The sequence below is a fragment of the Hemitrygon akajei genome, chromosome 2, assembly GCF_048418815.1.
Source record: "Hemitrygon akajei chromosome 2, sHemAka1.3, whole genome shotgun sequence".
Lineage (NCBI taxonomy): Eukaryota > Metazoa > Chordata > Chondrichthyes > Myliobatiformes > Dasyatidae > Hemitrygon > Hemitrygon akajei.
In genome coordinates this window covers 210,013,685-210,034,855 of record NC_133125.1, presented here as the reverse complement: position 1 = coordinate 210,034,855, position 21,171 = coordinate 210,013,685, and the positions used below count along the sequence as shown (strand labels likewise).

The window sequence follows — 21,171 nt, the reverse complement described above, 5'->3', positions numbered from 1 at the left end:
GCCATTGCTTTTCGAGAATCTAATGATGTCTGTGGTATTTTAAGGAGAGGCATTACTCACAAAATCTCACTTTGCACTGATGACATATTGCTTTTTATCTCTAATGTTGAGACCTTGTTACCTTGCGTACTTTCAGTACTCTCCCATTTTAGCCAGTTTTCAGGATATAAATTGAATTATTTCCTTTAAATAATTTGGTATCAATTAACACTAATCTCCCTTTTAAAATTGTAAGGAATCAATTTACTTATTTGGGTGTAACAGTCACTAAGAATTACAAACACCTGTTTAAAGAAAACTTTCTTACTTTATTGAACCATGTAAAAAGGATATCATTAAATTGGTCACCTCTTTCAATATCATTGATTGGACGAATTAATTCTATTAAAATGAGTATTCTACCTAAATTTATATACCTTTTTCAGGCTTTACCCATTTTTATTCCTAAATCCTTTTTTGACTCCCTTGATTCTATTTTATCCTCATATATATGGAAAAATAAACATCCTCGATTAAATAAAGTTCATCTTCAAGGATTGTTCCTTTAGACAAAATTAAGAATCTCTGGGAACAAGAATTACAGACATCAGTATCTGAGGAAACTTGGAATGAAATTTTTCAACTGGTTAATACTTTATCGTTATGTGCTCGCCGTTCCCTCATACAATTTAAGGTGGTACACAGAGCTGATTTGACTAAGGATCAGCTATCTCGTTTTTATTCGGATATATTTCCCTACTGTGACAGATGTAATAATGGAGAAGCTTCATTAATTCATATGTTTTGGAGTTGTCTGAGTCTCGAAAAATATTGGAAGGAACTTTTTCAAACTTTTTCTTTACTTTTCAAAGTCAATTTTAAGCCTAACCCTCTGACGGCCTATTTGGTATTGTTGCAGGACAAGATATCAAGCTGAAGACATCTGATTTACATATTTTGGCCTTTAGCTCTCTTATAGCTAGGAGAGCGCTTTTGTTTAAATGGAAAGATGTTTTTCCTCCTACTCATGCTCAATGGTTATGCGACGTTATGTCATGATTAGATTTAGAGAAGATTTGTTGTTCAATTTCTGAATCTCATCAGGACTTTCAAACATTGTGGGGACATTTTTTGATTTATTTTCAAAGCCTTCAAGTCATTGTTTAAATTCAGATATTGGTTATTATTATTTTTTGTTATATGAGAAGGCATTTACCTTTTTTCTACTTAATAAACAGCTTCAATCTTGGTAGGGGTTAGATTCTTTATTTTGACAATAAAGTTTTTAACCAAATAAGAGGCACTTGAAAAATTTTGTAATTACAGACATCTATAATCTCACTTCAAGGATAGAAATGGGACATTCATTCATTGCAATTAAGTAGTGTGAACAATTTCATAAGTTACTAAATATAAAACGCTTTATCTTCTGATTCCATGTGTCTACTCTGTAATATAAAGAAACATAATCAAACAAAATTTTTTGATTATTACCTTGGAGTGAGATGAGAATCCCGTTCAGTAATAGCAGAGTGTGATGAATCACTCTCATCTCAGCAGAAGAGTCGAGAGGCTGAGAAGCTGGAAGAAGGAGAGGGGTTGTGTGGAGGGGGAGTAGGGTAGTATTGGAGTGGGGGGGGGGTAGAGAGAGATGTTAGTCCTGTCATTTGAGGAAGCTGTGAGCATCCCCTCCCCCACTGTCCTCAGCACCAATGTTCACCAACCCCACTCCCAATAATCTGAGAAAAAATGTCCTTGGCCTCTCCACACAAGGTGGGAACAAATTACTGGGCAAAGGAGCACCAGGTTCAGCACGGAGCCCCCACCTCACTTTAGAAATGTAGGGAACATTTCTAACCAACAAACTTGATTTAAAATAGTCAATTTATTGTCACAGTTTCAATAATTAGATTTGTAAAATGTATTTACAGAATTCAGAACAGTATAATGTTCAGTAATATGAAGGTACAATCATCACAGTATCATATTAGTAAAAATATTGTTCCTGGACATGTTTAAACCAGTTGTTTGCGAAGATTCAACAACACTCTGACCAGTGTTGGGCAAATCCAATAGGAACTGCAGCTGGGAAATGTTGCCGAGGTGCAGTCAGGAAGTTTGGGATTACTGTTCCCTCATGTGTGGAGAACGTATTCATCATTTAAGCCACAGAAACACCAAATCCTTGATAACTAGCATATTTTATTGACATTGATATATTAACAAAATAGAACAGGATTGAAACAGGCACTGACATTAATCCTACCTTAATTCATTTTATTATAGACAATAGGTGCAGAAGTAGACCCTTCAGCCCTTCGAACCTGCACCGCCATTCTGAGATCATGGCTGATCATCTACTATCAATACCCGGTTCCTGCCTTGTCCCCATATCCCTTGATTCCCCTATCCATAAGATACCTATCTAGCTCCTTCTTGAAAGCAGCCAGAGAATTGGCCTCCACTGCCTTCCGAGGCAGTGCATTCCAGACCCCCACAACTCTCTGGGGGAAGAAGTTTTTCCTTAACTCTGTCCTAAATGACCTACCCCTTATTCTCAAACCATGCCCTCTGGTACTGGACTCTCCCAGCATCTGGAACATATTTCCTGCCTCTATCTTGTCCAATCCCTTAATAATCTTATATGTTGCAATCAGATCCCCTCTCAATCTCCTTATTTCCAGCGTGTACAAGCCCAGTCTCTCTAACCTCTCTGCGTAAGACAGTCCAGACATCCCAGGAATTAACCTCGTGAATCTACGCTGCACTTCCTCTATAGCCAGGATGTCCTTCCTTAACCCTGGAGACCAAAACTGTACACAATAGTCCAGGTGTGGTCTCACCAGGGCCCTGTACAAATGCAAAAGAATATCCTTGCTCCTTTTGTAATAAAGGCCAACATTCTATTAGCCTTCTTCACTGCCTGCTGCACTTGCTCATTCACCTTTAGTGACTGATGAACAAGAACTCCTAGATCTCTTTGTATTTCTCCCTTACCAAACTCTACACTGTTCAGATAATAATCTGCCTTCCTGTTCTTACTCCCAAAGTGGATAACCTCACACTTATTCACGTTAAACATCATCTGCCAAGTATCTGCCCACCACTCAGCCTATCCAAGTCACCCTGAATTCTCCTAACATCCTCATCATATGTCACACTGCCACCCAGCTTCGTATCATCAGCAAACTTGCTGATGTTATTCTCAATGCCTTCATCTTATTCTCCTCATATTCACATCAACTCCCCAAATGTTCCTCTGGTCATTACAGTATTTACAGCAACCAATTAGCCTACCAATCTGAGAGTTTATGGGACGCATGAGGAAGCTAAGCATGCAGGGCAATCCTGCACAGTCACAGAGAAAATGTATAAATTCCACAAACAAGCCTTAAGGTCAGGATTACAACTTGGTCATTTAAACTCTGAACCAATAATACTTTTTGAGCCACAAAGTTTGTCATGACCAACACATGCAGCAAGATTTCTCACAAAGGGCCAGCAAGTGATGGAGCAACTGAAAAACCCGGCTGCGAACAGTGGCAGAGTACAATCAAGACTTCCACTGTCAAAAATTGCACTGAATGCATTTTGTGTTATTTCTTGCTTTCCATAAAACATACACAAGGAGAAATTCCCCCACAGTTTAAGCAAATGGTCAAGTATTGATTAACTCCAGAAGAGTTAAGTGCACTCTAGGCTTTTAATACATGGCAACGAATAAAGGGTAGAATTGTGGAAACAAAAGAGAACTTTGGCAAATTTGTTCATTTCAACAACTTACAACTTGTTCAGAAATTGTATACAACTTATGAAATTGAACAACTTGTTCAGAAATGGAAAATTATATACAAGTAAAATATATTGTGGTGTAGACCAAATTTCTGAAGAATTCAGCAGGCCAGGCCACATTTGCAAAGAAAAAGATAGATAGATAGATAGATAGATAGATACTTTATTCATCCCCATGGGGAAATTCAACTTTTTTCCAATGTCCCATACACTTGTTGTAGCAAAACTAATTACATACAATACTTAACTCAGTAAAAAAATATGATATGCATCTAAATCACTAACTCAAAAAGCATTAATAAAAGCTTTAAAAAAGAAGTTCTTAAGTCCTGGCGGTTGAATTGTAAAGCCTAATGGCATTGGGGAGTATTGACCTCTTCATCCTGTCTGAGGAGCATTGCATCGATAGTAACCTGTCGCTGAAACTGCTTCTCTGTCTCTGGATGGTGCTATGTAGAGGATGTTCAGGGTTTTCCATAATTGACCGTAGCCTACTCAGCGCCCTTCGCTCAGCTACCGATGTTAAACTCTCCAGTACTTTGCCCACGACAGAGCCCGCCTTCCTTACCAGCTTATTAAGACGTGAGGCGTCCCTCTTCTTAATGCTTCCTCCCCAACACGCCACCACAAAGAAGAGGGCGCTCTCCACAACTGACCTATAGAACATCTTCAGCATCTCACTACAGACATTGAATGACGCCAACCTTCTAAGGAAGTACAGTCGACTCTGTGCCTTCCTGCACAAGGCATCTGTGTTGGCAGTCCAGTCTAGCTTCTCGTCTAACTGTACTCCCAGATACTTGTAGGTCTTAACCTGCTCCACACATTCTCCATTAATGATCACTGGCTCCATATGAGGCCTAGATCTCCTAAAGTCCACCACCCTCTCCTTGGTCTTGGTGATATTGAGACGCAGGTAGTTTGAGTTGCACCATATCACAAAGTCCTGTATCAGTTTCCTATACTCCTCCTCCTGTCCATTCCTGACACACCCCACTATGGCCGTGTCATCAGCGAACTTCTGCACAAGAGTCAATATTTTGAGCCAAGGACCTTTCATCAGAATGCCAAAAATAAGAAGACAATTTTGCTTTAACTTGCAAATTCCTGTACAGTGGAGAGATGGTATAATGACTGTGATAGGGTGCAGATCAGGGTTGTTATCAGAACTATTATTGAAAAAACAGGTAATACTGTCAAAAGGGAGGGAAACACCAGCATTAAGTTCCAAAAGCTGATATGAATGAGGAGTATCTGTATGATAATGATAAGGGACTGTGCTTAGAATCTGGGAGTTTGAAAACACAGAAGCCTGTGGGGCAGGGTATTAAACTGGGTTCACATTAAACTCAGAAAGGATTGTCAGCTTAGAAAGGAACGTATTTGATCACACACACACACACAAACAAATTTAAAGGATTTCAATGTGAAGATCCATGTGGAAGTACAAGCTACTCACACCTTCCACAAGACCCAAACTCTTCTCCAGATCTCAAAAGAAGCAGTTGTGCATGAACTGGGCTCTCTGAAGTGACAGAGTATTCTGTCCCATGTTGAGCTGCGATTGGGTTACTCTTATTTCCAGTCATTCCAAAGCAGGGTGGAACAGTGATGCTGTGGGACAAAATTGCTACATGAATGTTCATACACATAACTCAATTATTTGCAACTTGACAGGCAAATGGATTGAGAAAGAAATTTATCCATCTCTAAACAGCAGATGGGCCTGAATCCAGTGACTGGCATGTCTCACAATTAACACACACAAAGGGCGTGTGGAGGACCACAGATGAGATTTTGGATCAGCTGATTATGTTCTTCGCTTTATCTGTGAAATCCTGGTTTCAGTATGGAGCTACCAGGAGTAGTGATGGTCAGACTGTAGTTCAATGGAATCAGTGTCAGCATGCAAAATGCCAATTTCCACAAATATTAAAGCATTACATGGCCTGTCAAACTGATGCTCAAGTTCAAGGCCTCAGAGCAAATTGATGCAATTATCAAAGTCCCACCTTCAGCTGATGCAGCAAAACTCAGGTCAGTCTTGAGTTTGTTGAATTATTAGATGTCAACCTTCATGCAACCATTTCAGGAGTCAACATGACCAGAGGCCAGATAGAATTAGTCCCCTGCATTGCAGAAAAGCATTAACTTTTACAGGTGATGAGCACACTACAGTTCAGAGACGTGTTGCTAAGGCCATCAGCAAACAAATCTTCCAAATAAACAATATGGAATTATGTCCTTTCAAAAAGCTTAGATTTAATCTCAATAGGGAAGTGCAATATCCTGAGCTGTGACTTTTTGAAAGAAGGATCAGCAATTTACAGATCAGAACTGTATCCAGAGGGGTTCTCAATTACGACACTCTGAGGTTGAGGAAAGACTTACTGAGTATTACCCTTGTATCCACCTCTCCAAAGGCACTCCATGTGTGGAATTGCCTGCGGACAAACAACGTCTGCTGTTTGCAATTTGTGTTCATGCAAAATGTCTGGAACAGCTTCCCACTGAGTGATTATGACAAGCAGGACTGAGAATCCTGGGGACAATTGCTTGCAACTTTTAGATTATAAAGAGTAATGGTGCTGCTTCTTCACTTCAATCAATGACACTGGCTCCATCCTGACCTGTCTGGGACTGTCTGTTGGGAGTTGTACAGTCTGAGACTGATGGGTTTTCCCTGGGAGCTCCAGTGTCCTCCCACATCCCAGAGTTGGGTTGGTTGATAGGTTAATTGACTGCTGTAAGTTCCCCTTCTTCATTTGGCACTGAGTAATAATAAGTTTCAGGGGAGAATAACAGGGAAATTGAAGAAAAGCCACTGCTGTTTTCTCCACACAGACTCTCTGGCCCAAATGGCCTCCCCTCATAGCAAATAAAATTCAAATCACACTTTAGTCAGAAAAACAGGACATTAAGACAATCATCTCAAACAGTCTGTCGGTGTACATGCTCCATGCCGTCCTCCTCTTCTCAGCACACAATATCCAGTTCATCTCTAACCATCAATCTCCTGTATGAGATTCTAAAGACTTCCAACAAGACCCCTGTCCCAAACTCCGACTGAATCAATAAGTGATGGAAATATGAAATATGCAACAAGACAGCCCTGGAAACACGCAAATAACAAGAGTGAAAGTGGAGGGAGGAGTGGGAACTCTCCAATGAATTGTCCAGTTTGCCCCGACACCCAGACCCGGGAAGCCCCCACAGCCCTGCCAATGAGTTTCAGCATGGGGAACAGAAAGTTTTTCTCCTTCCTCCTTCCAGCCAATTAGTGCCCGTCACAGTCTGAAAGCTGTCACAAAAGAGGCTGAAGAGCAAGGCTTCAGAAATTAGGACCACAAAGAGGTGGTTGCTTGTGACAGAGGAGCTGCTACAGGATTGCTTCGAGTCAGCAGACTGGGCCCTGTTCAAGGACTCATTTGTGGATATGAATGAATACGACATGGTTGTCATGGAGTTTATAAAAAAAACAGCTGTGTCACCACAAAATCGCTCAGATAACTCATGTTTTTGATATTTATTGCTTATTTATTGTAAGACCATAAAATATAGCAGAATTAGGCCATTTAACTGCTTCACTATTCAATCATGACTGATGCTTTTTTCCCTTCCTTAACCCCATTCCTCGGTCATCTCCCTGTATGTAACCTTTGATCCCGTGGCCAATCAAGAACCTGTCAATCTTTGCCTTAAATATACCCAACGACCTGGCCTCCACAGCTGTACATGGTAACAAATTCCACAAATGCATCACCCTCTGGCTAAAGAAATTTCTCCAGATCCCTGTTTTAAATGGGCACTCTTCTATCCTGAGGCTGAACCCTCTTGTCCTCGACTCCCCCAACATGAGAAACATCCTTTCCACATCTACTGTGTCTTGGCCTTTCAAATGTTTCAATGAAATCCCCCATCATCCTTCTTAATTCCAGCAAGTACAGACCAAGAGCAATCAAACATCCTGTCTTTCTTTTTATGTTTACACAGTTTTTTGTATTTTGCACACTGATTCAATACCCAATCGGTGTGTTCAACCAGTTATGATTATTATTCTATGGTTTTATTGAATATAGACACTAGAAAATGAATCTCAGTGTTGTATATGTACTTTGATAATAAATTTACTTTGAATTTTGAAAGCCACTGCTGTAGGTAAACAAACCCCAGGATCCATCCAGTCTTCAAAGGGAGATTGCAAACTGAGTTGGAAAGGACATATAATAAGGGTAATGTCACAATTGTAATGGGGAACTTCAATATGCAAGGGGATTGGAAAAATCAGGTTGGTGACGGCTTGCAAGAGAGGGAATTTGTTGAATGCCTCCAAGACGGCTTGTTAGAGCTATTTGTGCTTGAGTCTACAAGGGGAAAGGTTATCTTAGATTGGGTGTTATGTAATAATCCAGATTTTATTATGGAGCTTAAGGTAAAGGAATCCTTCGGAGGCAGAGATTTTAATAGGATTGAATTCATACTGCAATTTGAGAAGGAGAAGCACAAGTCAGATGTATCAGTATTGCAATGGAATAAAGGGAATTACAGAGGCATCAGAGAGGAGCTTGCCCATTTAAAACAGGTGGATTGGAGGGGAATACTGGCATGGATGACAGTACAGCATGGCCGATGTTTCTGAGAGTAGTTCACAAGGCACAGAATAGATATGTCTCACAGAAGAAGTAGTTCTGAAATGGCAGAAGTAGTCAACTGTGGCTGACAAGGAAAGTTAAGGACTGCATAAAGTTCAAGGGAAGTTAAGGGCTGCATAAAAGCCAAGGAAAGGGCAAACGTGAGTGGGAAGTTTTTAAAATCCAACAAAAGGCAACTAAAAAAGCCATAAGAAGGGAAGAGATGAAATATGAGGGCAGATTAATATAAAGCAGGATAAATATAGGCAGCATGGAGTAAATGAGGTGCTTGAGGAATATAAAGAATGTAAAAAGAATCTTAAGAAAGAAATTAGAAAAGCTAAAAGATACGAGGTTGCTTTGCCAAGTAAGGTGAAAATAAATCCGAAGGGTTTCTACAGTTAGATATGGCCCTTGTGGCTAAAGGGATCGGGGGTATGGAGAGAAAGCAGGTACAGGGTTCTGAGTTGGATGATCAGCCGTGATCATACTGAATGGTGGTGCAGGCTCAAAGGGCCGAATGGCCTACTCCTGCACCTATTTTCTATGTTTCTGTTTTTTTTAGTTATATTAATAGCAAAAGGTTAGTGAGGGATAAAATTGGTCCCTTAGAGAATCAGAGTGGACAGCTATGTGTGGAGCCAAAAGAGATGGGAGAGATTTTGAACAATTTCTTTTCTTTGATATTCACTAAAGAGAAGGTATTGAATTGTGTAAGGTAAGGGAAACTATGACGATTAAAAAGGAGGAAGTACTGGCACATTTAAGGAAAATAAAAGTGAATAAATCTCAGAGTCCTGATAGGATATTCCCTGGGACCTCGAGGGAAGTTGGTGTAGAAATAGCAGGGGCTCTGACAGAAATATTTCAAATGTCATTAGAAACGGGGATGGTGCCGGAGGATTGGTGTATTGCTCATGTGGTTCCATTGTTTAAAACGGGTTCTAAGAGTAAACCTAGCAACTATAGGCCTGTCAGTTTGATGTCAGTGGTGAGTAAGTTAATGGAAAGTATTCTTAGAGATGGTATATATAATTATCTGGATAGACAGGGTCTGATTAGGAATAGTCAGCATGGATTTGTATGTGGAAGGTCATATTTGACAAATTTTATTGCATTCTTTGAAGAGGTTACGAGGAAAGTTGACGAGGGTAAAGCAGTGGATGTTGTCTATATGAACTTCAGTAAGGCCTTTGACAAGGTTCCACACGGAAGGTTAGTTAGGAAGGTTCAATCGTTAGGTATTAATATTGAAGTAGTAAAATAGATTCGACAGTGGCTAGATGGGAGATGCCAGAGAGTAGTGATGGATAACTGTTTGTCAGGTTGGAGGCCCGTGACTAGTGGTGTGCCTCAGGGATCTGTATTGGGTCCAATGTTGTTTGTTATATGCATTAATGATCTGGATGATGGGGTGGTAAATTGGATTAGTAAGTATGCAGATGATACTAAGGGAGGTAGCATTGTGGATAATGAAGTAGGTTTTCAAAGCTTGCAGAGAGATCTAGGCCAGTTAGAGGAGTGGGCTGAGCGATGGCAGATGGGGTTTAATGCTGACAAGTTTGAGGTACTACATTTTGGTAGGAATAATCCAAATAGGAAATACATGGTAAATGGTAGGGCATTGAACAGTACAGTAGAACAGAGTGATCTAGGAATAATGGTGCATAGTTCCCTGAAGCTGGAATCTCATGTGGATAGGGTGGTGAAGAAAGCTCTTGGTATGCTGGCCTTTATAAATCAGAGCATTGAGTACAGGAGTTGGGATGTAATGTTAAAATTGTACAAGGCATTGGTAAGGCCGAATTTGGAGTATTGTGTACAGTTCTGGTCACTGAATTATAGGAAAGATATCAACAAAATAGAGAGAGTACAGAGGAGATTTACTAGAATGTTACCTGGGTTTCAGCACCCAAGTTACAGGGAAAAGCTGAACAAGTTAGGTCTTTATTCTTTGGAACATAGAAGGTTGAGGGGGGACTTGATAGAGGTATTTAAAATAATGAGGGGGATAGATCGAGTTGACGTGGACAGGCTTTTTCCATTGAGAGTAGGGGAGATTCAAACAAGAGGACATGATTTGAGAGTTAAGGGGCAAAAGTTTAAGGGTAGCACGAGGGGGCATTTCTTTACTCTGAGAGTGGTAGCTGTGTGGAATGAGCTTCCAGTTGAAGTGGTAGAGGCAGGTTCGGTATTGTCATTTAAAGTAAAATTGGATAGGTATATGGACAAGAAAGGAATGGAGGGTTATGGGCTGAGTGTGGGCCAGTGGGACTAGGTGAGTGTAAGCATCGGCACGGACTAGAAGGGCCGAGATGGCATGTTTCCATGCTGTAATTGTTATATGGTTATATGATACTAATTTTTTTTTTCAGTTCCATAAACAGGTAAAGGAAGCTGAGAGTTGATATTGGACCACTGGGAAATGTTGAACATAGAACATAGAACAGTACAGCACATTACAGGCCCTTCAGCCCACAATGTTGTGCCGACCCTCAAACCCTGCCTCCCATATAACCACCCACCTTAAATTCCTCCATATACCTGTCTAGTAGTCTCTTAAATTTCACTAGTGTATCTGCCTCCACCACTGACTCAGGCAGTGCATTCCACGCACCAACCACTCTCTGAGTAAAAAATCTTCCTCTAATATCCCCCTTGAACTTCCCTCCCCTTACCTTAAAGCCATGTCCTCTTGTATTGAGCAGTGCTGCCCTGGGGAAGAGAGGTTGGCTATCCACTCTTAATATCTTGTACACCTCTATCATGTCTCCTCTCATCCTCCTTCTCTCCAGAGAACAAAGCCCTAGCTCCCTTAATCTCTGATCATAATCCATACTCTCTAAACCAGGAAGCATCCTGGTAAATTTCCTTGGTACCCTTTCCAATGCTTCCACATCCTCCCTATAGTGAGGCGACCAGAACTGGACACAGTACTCCAAGTGTGGCCTAACCAGAGTTTTATAGAGCTGCATCATTACATCGCGACTCTTAAACTTTATCCCTCAACTTATGAAAGCTAACACCCCATAAGCTTTCTTAACTACCCTATCTACCTGTGAGGCAAATTTCAGGGATCTGTGGACATGTACCCCCAGATCACTCTGCTCCTTCACACTACCAAGTATCCTACCATTTACTTTGTACTCTGCCTTGGAGTTCGTCCTTCCAAAGTGTACCACCTCACACTTCTAGGGGTTGAACTCCATCTGCTACTCCTCAGCCCACTTCTGCATCCTATCAATGTCTCTCTGCAATCTTCAACAATCCTCTACACTATCTACAACACCACCAACCTTTGTGTCGTCTGCAAACTTCCCAACCCAACCTTCTAACACCACATCCAGGTCGTTCATAAAAATCACGAAAAGTAGATGTCCCAGAACAGATCCTTGTGGGACACCACTATTCACAACCCTCCAATCTGAATGTACTCCCTCCACCACGACCCTCTGCCTTCTGCAGACAAGCCGATTCTGAATCCACCTGGCCAAACTTCCCTGGATCCCATGCCTTCTGACTTTCTGAATAAGCCTACCATGTGGAACCTTGTCAAATGCCTTACTAAAATCCATGTAGATCATATCCAGTGCACTACCCTCATCTATATGCCTGGTCACCTCCTCAAAGAACTCTATCAGGCTTGTTAGGCACGATCTGCCCTTCACAAATTCATGCTGACTGTCCCTGATCAGATCATGATTCTCTAAATGCCCATAGATCCTATCGCTAAGAATCTTTTCCAACAGCTTTCCCACCACAGACGCAAGGCTCACTGGTCTATAATTACCCAGAGTATCCTTACTACCTTTTTTGAACAAGTGGACAACATTCGCCTCCCTCCAATCCTCTGGTACCATTCCCGTGGACAATGTTGTTGATGAGGTAGTAATGAGAGACAAAGGAATGGTGAAACTTAATGAGTTTTTTGCATCAATCTTCACTGTGCAAGACACTAACAGTGTGCCAGAGGTCCACAAGTGTCAGGGAGCAGGAGTGAGTGCCATTGCTATTACAAAGGAAAACGTGCTCAGCAAACTCAAAGATCTTAATGTGGATAAGACACTCGGACCAGATGGACTACATTCCAGACTGCTGAGAGAGGTTGCTGAAGAGAAAGCAGATACAATCTTTCAAAAATCACTTCATTCTGCATGTTAGCAGAGGAACAAAAAATTGCAAATGTCACTCCACTCTTTCAGGAGGGAGGAATGCAAAAGAAAGGAAATCATAGGCCAGTTAGTTTAACTTCAGTTGCTGGGTAAGTATCTGAGTTTATTATTAAGAATGAGGTTTCAGGCTACTTGGAAACTAATGATAAAATAAAGTCAGCATGGTCTCTGTAAAAGGAAATCTTTGCTGACAAATCTGTTAGAGTTCTTTAAGGAAGTAACAAGTAGGGTGGACAAAGGAGAGCAACTTCCTGGAATTTTCAGAAACATTTGATAATTCTAGCCAAAACAAGTCACTTTTTATTATCATTTTGACCATTACTGCTGGTACAATACACAGTAAAAACAAGACGTTTTTCAGGATTATGGTGCTACCTGAAAGAATACTTGAAATAAGGTGCCACATATGAGGCTGCTTAAGAAGATAAAACCCCATGGCACTGCAGGAAAGATACTGACATCGATAGAGGAATGGAATGGGAAGAAGGGGGACCTTTTCTGGTTAGCTGCCAGTGACTAGTGGTATTCCTCAGGGGTCAGTATTGGGACCACTACTTTTCACATTGTTGATGATTTAGATAATTGATGGCTCGCAGGTGATAGGTGGAGGGGTTGGTAGTGATGAGGAAGCAATGTGACTGCAGAAGGACTTAGTCAAATTGGAAGAATGGGGAAAAAGTGGTAGATGGAATACAATGTTGAGAAATCTATGATAATGCATTTTGATAAAAGGAACAAAAGTACAGACTATTATCTAAATGGGGAGAAAATTCAAACATCAGAGGTACAAAGGGACTTAGGAGGCCTTGTGCAAGACTCTCAAAGGTTTGTTTACAGGTTGAGTCTGTGGTAAAAAAGGCAAATGCAATGTTGTTATTCATTTCAAGGGGAATAGAATATAAAAACAAGGAGATAATGCTGAAGCTTTGTAAGACAATAGTCAGGCTGCACTTGGAGTATTGTCAAAAGTTTTGGTCCCCATCTCTCAGCAAGAATGGGTTATCATTGGAGAGTCCGGAGGAGGTATATATATGATGGCAGAATGTTGCATTAATGGTAAGACTCTTTGCAGTATGGAAGATCAGAGGGATCTTGGGGTTCAAGTCTATAGAACACTCAAAGCTGCTGTGCAGGTTGACTGTGTTAAGAAGGCATACGGTACATTGGCCTTCCTCAGTCGTGGGTTTGAGTTTAAGAGCCAGGAGGTAATGCTGCAGCTATCTAGGACCCTGGTCAGACTCCACTTGGAGCAGGGTGCTCAGTTCTGGTCGCCTCACTACAGGAAGGATGTGGAAACCATAGAAAGGGTGCGGAGGAGATTTACAAGGATGTTGCCTGGATTGGGGAGCATGCCTTATGAGAATAGGTTGAGTGAACTCTCATCTTCCTTGGAGCGACGGAGGACGAGCGATGACCTGATAGAGGTGTACAAGGTGATGACAGTCATTGATTGTGTGGATAGTCAGAGGCTTTTTCCCAGGGCATAGTTTTTAGATGCTTGTTAGTAGGTACAGAAAAGATGTCAAGGGTAAGTTTTTTTTTAAAAAGGCAGAGAGTGGTGCGTGCAATGGGCTGCCCGTGATGGTGGTGGAGGCAGATAGGATAGTGTCTTTTGAGAGACCCCCTGGATAGGCACATTGAGATTAGAAAAAGAGGGCTATAGGTAAGCCTAGGTAATTTCTAAGGACATGTTTGGCACAGCATTGTGGGCCGAAGGGCCTGTATTGTGCTATAGGTTCTCTATGTTTCTATGTTCACGAGGATGATTCCTAAGCCTGTATTCTCTGGAATTTAGAAGAATACGGGGTGGGGGGGGGGGGAAGAGTCCCATTGAAACCTACCAAATGCGAAAATGACTGGATAAGGTGAGTGTGGGGAGGATGTTCCTTGTGATGGGCGTGTCCAGAACGACAGCCTCAAAACTGAGGGGCGAGCTTTCAGAACGGATATAAGTAGGATTTTTTTAAGCCAGAGAGTGGTGAATCTGTGGAATGCTTAGCCACAGACTGCCGTGGAGTATGTTTGGTGGAAGTTGATGGTTTCCTGATCGGTCAGGGCATCAAAGGGTAAGGCGAGGCGGGTGTATGGGGTCGAGTGGGATACGGGTTCTGCCAAGATGGAATGGCTGAGTATTCTGCTCCTTCATCAGAGGGTCTTAAGGGCTTCCGCCTCCCTGACCTGCCGAGCTCTCGCTCTCCCCATTCTCCTGAGCAGACACGTTCACCGTTCCGGTTTCGGGAACAAGGCGGAGCCAATCTCGGGGTCGTGGGCCGGCCGGTAGCGGCGGGTCTCCCTCTCACTGACTCCGCTAGGAAATCGGAAAGGGACCCATTTTGTCAGGTGGCTCCCGTGCGGTGACAAGTCCCTGAGCCCCACTCACCCGATTAGCAATCGAGAGGTTCCTCACTCTGAACTCCCTCCCCACTCCTGGTGGGGAAGTTTGTAACGAGCGCTCAGCAGTAACGTGGAGTAAGCGACCTCAGACCAGAACTTTCTCGGTGAGGAGCACCACAAAGTCGGCGTCACAGCTGCCAGAGGAAAAAGTAAAACTATTGTACTTTTCTGCAAAAATGGGCGGAACGAAAATAGTGAAACTGCAGGGGATTGGAGGGGACAATACCTGTCCAACAACTACCTGTCGTGCTCCTCCCCCTTTTCTTTCTTCTCTAGCCCGTATTTATTTCAGCAATCAACCTCCCATCACTTTACTTCACCCCTCCCCCTCCCGGTTTCACCTTTCACCTTGCGTTTCTCCCCTCCCCCACCTTTTAAGCCGCTTTCTGCTTTTCTTACGAGAAGTTGCATTTTGCAGATTGTAGTGAGAGTGATTCAGCAATTCAACAACCTCTCGTTCCATCAGTCTAATTAAAGACCCTACAAATATTTGCGAGCACCTTCCCACCCGGGATAGGATTTCTTTGTCCTCACCGACCACCCCACCAGCGTTCGTGTTGAGCGAACTCCAAAACTTCCGACATCTCCAGCGGGATCCCACCGCCAAGCTCATCCTCCACCCCCCCCCCCCCCCCCCACTTTCTGCTTTCCGCAGGGATTACACCCCATGTGTCTCCCTTGTCCATTTGTCTCTCCCCACTGACCTCCCTCCTGGGACTTATCCTTGCAAGCAGATCAAGTGCTACATCTGCCCCTACACCACCAGCCTCACTACATTCAGGGCCCCAAACAGTCCTTCCAGGCAATACTGAGTCTGCTGGGGTCATATACTGTGCCCGGTGCTCCCGGTGTAACTCTCTGTGAGACCATAGATTGGGAGACTGTTTCACTGAGCACCTATGCTCCCTCAGCCAGAAAAAGCGGGATCTCCCCATGTCCACCCATTTTAATTCAACTTCCCATTCCCATTCCAATATATCTATCCATGTCCTCCTCCAATGTCATGATGAGGCCACAGTTAGGTTAGAGGAACAGCACCTTATATTCCGTTTGGGTAGCCTCCAACCTGATGGCATGAACATTGATTTCTTGAACTTCTGATAAATTCCCCCACCCCCCTCTCCTTCACCAATTCCCATCCCCTTTTCCCTCTCTCACCTTATCTCCTTGCCCACCCATTGTCACCCTCTGGTATTCCTCACTTCTTTCTTCTATGGTCTTCTATGCCTTTCAGCATCTCTTTACTTCATCCCTCCCCCTCCAGGTTTCACCTTTCACCTGGTGCTTCTCTCTCCCTCCCCTCCCCCAACTTTCAAATCTACTCTTCAGGTTTTGTTCTCCAGTCCTACCGAAGGGTTTTGGCCCAAAACATCGACTGTACGCTTTCCGTAGATGCTGCCTGCCCTGCTGTGTTCCTTCAGGATTTTGTGTGTGTTGAATCGATTTCCAGCACCTGAAGATTTTTTCGTTTGTGAACTCTGACTCCTCATCTTTTTTTTCCAGTCCTGCTGAAGGGTCTTGACTGAAACGTTGACTGTACTCTTTTCCATAGATGCTGCCTGGCCTGCTGAGTTCCTTTAGTATATTGTGTGGGTTTCTGTCTGTTTTACTGTTGAAAGTCAATGTCTGATTAAACTCAAGTTCAGAGGTGGCGTTTGTGGTCATAGGACCTGTCAGTGAGGCTGGAAAACAGAAGTTTCTTTGAAATGGCTCCTCACACAAGTTTATACAATTTTGCCAATCATATCACTGGATGAATCACAGCTGATGATGGGTCAGCGTACAGGAGTGACATGGGGAATCCAGTTGAGTGGTGTTGCAACAAGTTCAAAGTAAATTTATTATCAAAGTACATATATGTCACCAAATGCAAACCTGAGATTCATTTTCTTGCGAGCATACTCAATAAATCTGTCATAGGCACATTAGTGTTAGTGGTTAGCACATCACTTTACAGTACAGGCAACCTGGATACAAGGAGTTTGTATGTTCTCCCCGTGACCGAGTGGGTTTCCACTGGTTTCCACCCACAGTCCAAAGACAGACCAGTTGTCAGTTTAATTAGTCATTGTAAATTGTACCAGGATTTGGCTAGGATTAAATTGGAGGTTGCTGGGCAATGTTGCTTGAAGGGCCAGAAGGGCCTATTCTACGCTGTATCTCAATAAAATTTTAAACAAATAAATAAATAAACATAAAGAGTCAATGAGGGACTGCACCAGCTTTGGCATTCAACCAGTGTGCAAATAAAAATAAATAAACAATAATAAATAAATGATAAATACTGAGAACATGAGATGAAGAGTCCTTGAAGGAGATCCCATAGGTTGTGGGGAGCATTTCAAAGATGGGGCAAGTGAAGTTATCCACTTTGGTTCAAGAGCCTGACAGTTGAGAGGTAATAATTGATCCTCAACCAGGTGGTGTGAGTCCTGAGGCTTCTGTACCTTATTCCTGATGGAAACAGCATGAAGAGAGCAGGACCTCGGTTGTGGGGGTCTCTGATGATGAAAACTGATTTATTGAGACGATGCCCATGTGGATATGCTCAATGCTGGGGAGGACTTACCTGTGGTGGACTGGGCTGTATCTGCTGCTTTTTGCAGGATTTTCTGTTTAAGGGTATTGGTGCTTCCTTACTAGGCTCTGATGCAGCCCATCAATATACTCTCCTCTAACATCTGTAGAAGTTTGTCAAAGTTATTAATGCCATACAAATCTATGCAAACTCCTAAGGAAGTAGAGGTATTGCTGTGCTTTCTTCGTCATTTCACTTGCATACTGGGCCGAGGACAGATCCTCCAAAATAACGACACCAAGGAATTTAAAGTTGCTGACCCTCCCTACCTCTGATGAGGACTGGCTCTTGGACCTCTGGTTTACTCCTAAAGTCAGGAATCAGCTCTTTGGTCTTGCTGACATTGTGTGAGAGGTTGTTGTTCTGGTGCCACTCAGCCAGGTTGTCAATCTCCCTCTTATATGTTGATTCATTATCTGATTTGACGTATGACAGTGATGTCATCAGCAAACTTGAATGTGGCATTGGAGCTGTGCTTAGCCATACATTGTAAAGCAAGCAGACAAGAGGGCTAAGCACACAGTATTGTGGTGCATCTGTGCTGTTAGAGATCACAAAGGACATGTTGTTGCCAATCCAAACTGACTGGTCTGTACTTGAGGAAATTGAGGATCCAACTGCACAAGAAGGTGTTGAGACCAAGATCCTGAAGCTTATTGATTCATTTTGGGGGATGATGGTATTAAATGCTGAGCTGTAGTCAATAAAGAGTATCCTGATGTGTGCAACTTTGCTGTCTAGATGTTCCAGGGTTAAGTGGAGAGTCAATGAGATGGAATCTGCTGTGGACCTGCTGCTCCCAAAGGCAAACTGGAGTGGATACAATTCACTTCTCAGGCAGGAGTTGATATGTTTCATCACCAACCTCTCAAAACACCTCTTCACTGTGGATGTCAGTGCCACTGGATGATGGTCATAAGACATACCATTCAATCATGGCTGATCCTGTTTCCCCTCCTCAACCCCATTCCCCAGCCTCCTTCCCGTAGCTTTTGACACCGTGTCCAACCAAGAACCTATCAATTTCTGCCATAAATACACCAAGTAACCTGGCCTCCACAGATGCATGTGGAAACAAATTCCACAAATTCACCACCATCTGGCAAAAGAAATTTCTTTGCATCTCCTTTTTGAATGGACTCCCCTCTATCATGTGTCTGTGCGCTCTTGTCCCAGACTCCCCAACATTGGGAAACATCCTTTCCACATCTACTCTGTCTCGGCCTATCAACTTTTGAAAGGTTTCAGTGAGATTCCCCTTCATCCTTCCAAGTTCCAGTGAATACAGACCCAGAGCCATCAAATGTTCCTCGTATGATAAGCCTTTCATTCCCAGAATCATCCTTGTGTATCTCTGGATCCTCTCCAGTGCCAGCACATCTTTTTGTAGAAGAGGAGCCCAAAACTGTTCACAATACTCGAGCTGAGGTCTCACCAGTGCCTCAGCATCACATCCTTGCCCTTGTATTGTAGACTTCTTGAAATAAATGATAACATCGCAATGCCTTCCTCCCCACTGACTCAACCTGCAAGTTAACCTTTAGGGTGTTCTGTGCAAGGACTCTCAAGTTCCTTTGCGTTTCAGATTTTTGGTATTTCTCCCCATTTTGAAAATAGTCCACACATTTATTTCTACCACCAAAGTGCATGACATTGTATTTCATTTGCCATTTTCTTGCCCATTCTCTGAATCTGTATGTCCTTATGCAGCCTTCCTGTTTCCTCAACACTACCTGCCCCTCTATCAATCATCATATCATCTGCAAACTTGGCAACAAAGCCATCTATTCCATCATCTAAATCATTTATATAAAGCATAAAACCAAACCGTTTTTCATAGACCCATGCAGGACAACACTAGCAGCCAGACAAAAGGATCCTTTTATTCCCATTCACTGCCTCCCACTAATCAGCCAATGCTCTGACCATGTTAGTAATTTTTCAGTAATATCATGGGCTCTTAACTTGGTACTCAGCCTCATGTGTGGCAACTTGTCAAAGGCCTTCTGAAATTTCAAATATACAACTTGTAATATTCTCAAATAATTTTAACAGGTTCATCAGGCAGGATTTTCCCTGAAGGAAACCATACTGACTTTGCCCTATCTTGTCCTGTGTCACCAAGTACTCCATAACCTCATCCTTAACAATTGACTCCAACATCTTCCCACCCACTGAGTTCAGATGAACTTGTCCTTTTCTCACGGTTACCATCAGGCAGGAGGTACAGAAGCCTGAAGGCACACACTCAGCAATTGAGGAACAGCTTCTTCCCTTCTGCCATCCATTTCCGAAATGGACATTGAACCTGTGAACACTACCTCATTTTTAAAATATACATTATTTCTGTTTTTGCATGATTTTGATAAAATGGATATACGTATACTATAAATTGATTTACTTATTTATTATTATATCTATTTTCTTCTTCTTATATATTATGCATTGCATTGAACTGCTGCTAAGATGACAAATTTTACAACACGTGCCATTGATAATAAACCTGATTCTGATTCTATAATTTCCTCTGCTGCCTTCCTCCTTTCTCAAAGAGTGGAGTGACATTTGCAGTTTTCCAGTCTTCTGGCACCATGCCAGGGTCCAATGATTTTTGAAAGATCATTGCTAATGCCTCACAGTCCCTAATGCTACATTTTCAGAATTCTAGGCTGCCATTCATTGGTCTGGGCAACATGTAACCTTAGTAATTGAGACAAGTTACCACATTCTACTTAGACAGGCTGCTTGAAGCAGACTGCCAATACGAGAGGGTAAAGATCTCAGTGACTACTCCAGCCACTTTATCAGCACAAGTCTTTAGTAATCAGCCAGGTAATGATCTGGGCCAAATGGGCTGCTTGCACGTCGGCCGCAGAGACTGAAATCACAGGATCATCAGGGGCTGTGAGGGTTTGTGATGTTTTCTCCATGTTTTGATCATGAGCACAAAAGGCTTTGAGCTCATTTGGAAGCAAAGCTCTGTTGCCACCTATGTCGCCTGATTTAATTTTATAAGAGGTGACAATATTTAAGGCCTGACACAACTGTTGAGCATGCGTCATTGATTCAAGTTTAATCCAGAATTGCAACTTCGCTGTTGAGATGGTTTTCTGGACATCGTACTGTACTTGGACCTCTTGTAGCTTTCTTGGTCACCAGATCTGAATGCCTGTGATCTGGCACTCAGTAGATTGTAGATCTCATGGTTCATCCAGGCCTTCTGATTGGGGAAGATTTGAATGATTTTGGGGGGACACACTCATCTACAACTGTTTTAATAAAGTCCATTACAGCCATGATGTATTAATTCAGACCCACAGATGTGTCCTGAACTTGGCCCAGTCCACTGATTCAAAGCAATCCTGTAGCCACTCCTCTACCTCCAATGACCACCTCTTTGTTATCCTAATCTCTGGAGTTTTGCTCTTTAACCTCTCCCTGTTTGTGGGTAGGAGAAGGACAGTCGCATGATCAGGTTTACCAAATACAACCTGGGCATGGAATGGCACTCCTTTGTATAGCTGTGGTCTAGTCTGTTGGGGCATCCGGGGCATCTTATATGCAGCTGATAATCGGGCAGGGTTTTCATCAAGCAAGCCTGGATGAAGTCCTCGACAATGATTTG

At 42.5% G+C, this 21,171-nt stretch overlaps 1 protein-coding gene across 4 annotated transcripts in view; it reads right to left on the bottom strand.

Annotated features, from left to right (window-relative positions):
* LOC140720368 (butyrophilin subfamily 3 member A3-like) overlaps positions 1-21,171 on the bottom strand; it is a 665,711-nt gene that overhangs the window by 391,199 nt on the left and 253,341 nt on the right. The window contains exons 1-2 of one of the 4 annotated variants that reach the window (XM_073035263.1): positions 14,955-15,094; positions 1,474-1,560 (exon numbers count right to left, since the gene is read on the bottom strand). The exons of 2 other annotated variants lie outside the window; for them this stretch is intronic. In XM_073035263.1, the coding sequence (XP_072891364.1) occupies positions 1,474-1,531 (58 nt within the window). In that variant the 5' untranslated portion in view covers positions 1,532-1,560; positions 14,955-15,094. Of the gene's footprint in view, positions 1-1,473; positions 1,561-14,954; positions 15,095-21,171 lie in introns of those variants that run through there. One more of the 4 variants, XM_073035259.1, reaches the window with a different exon arrangement.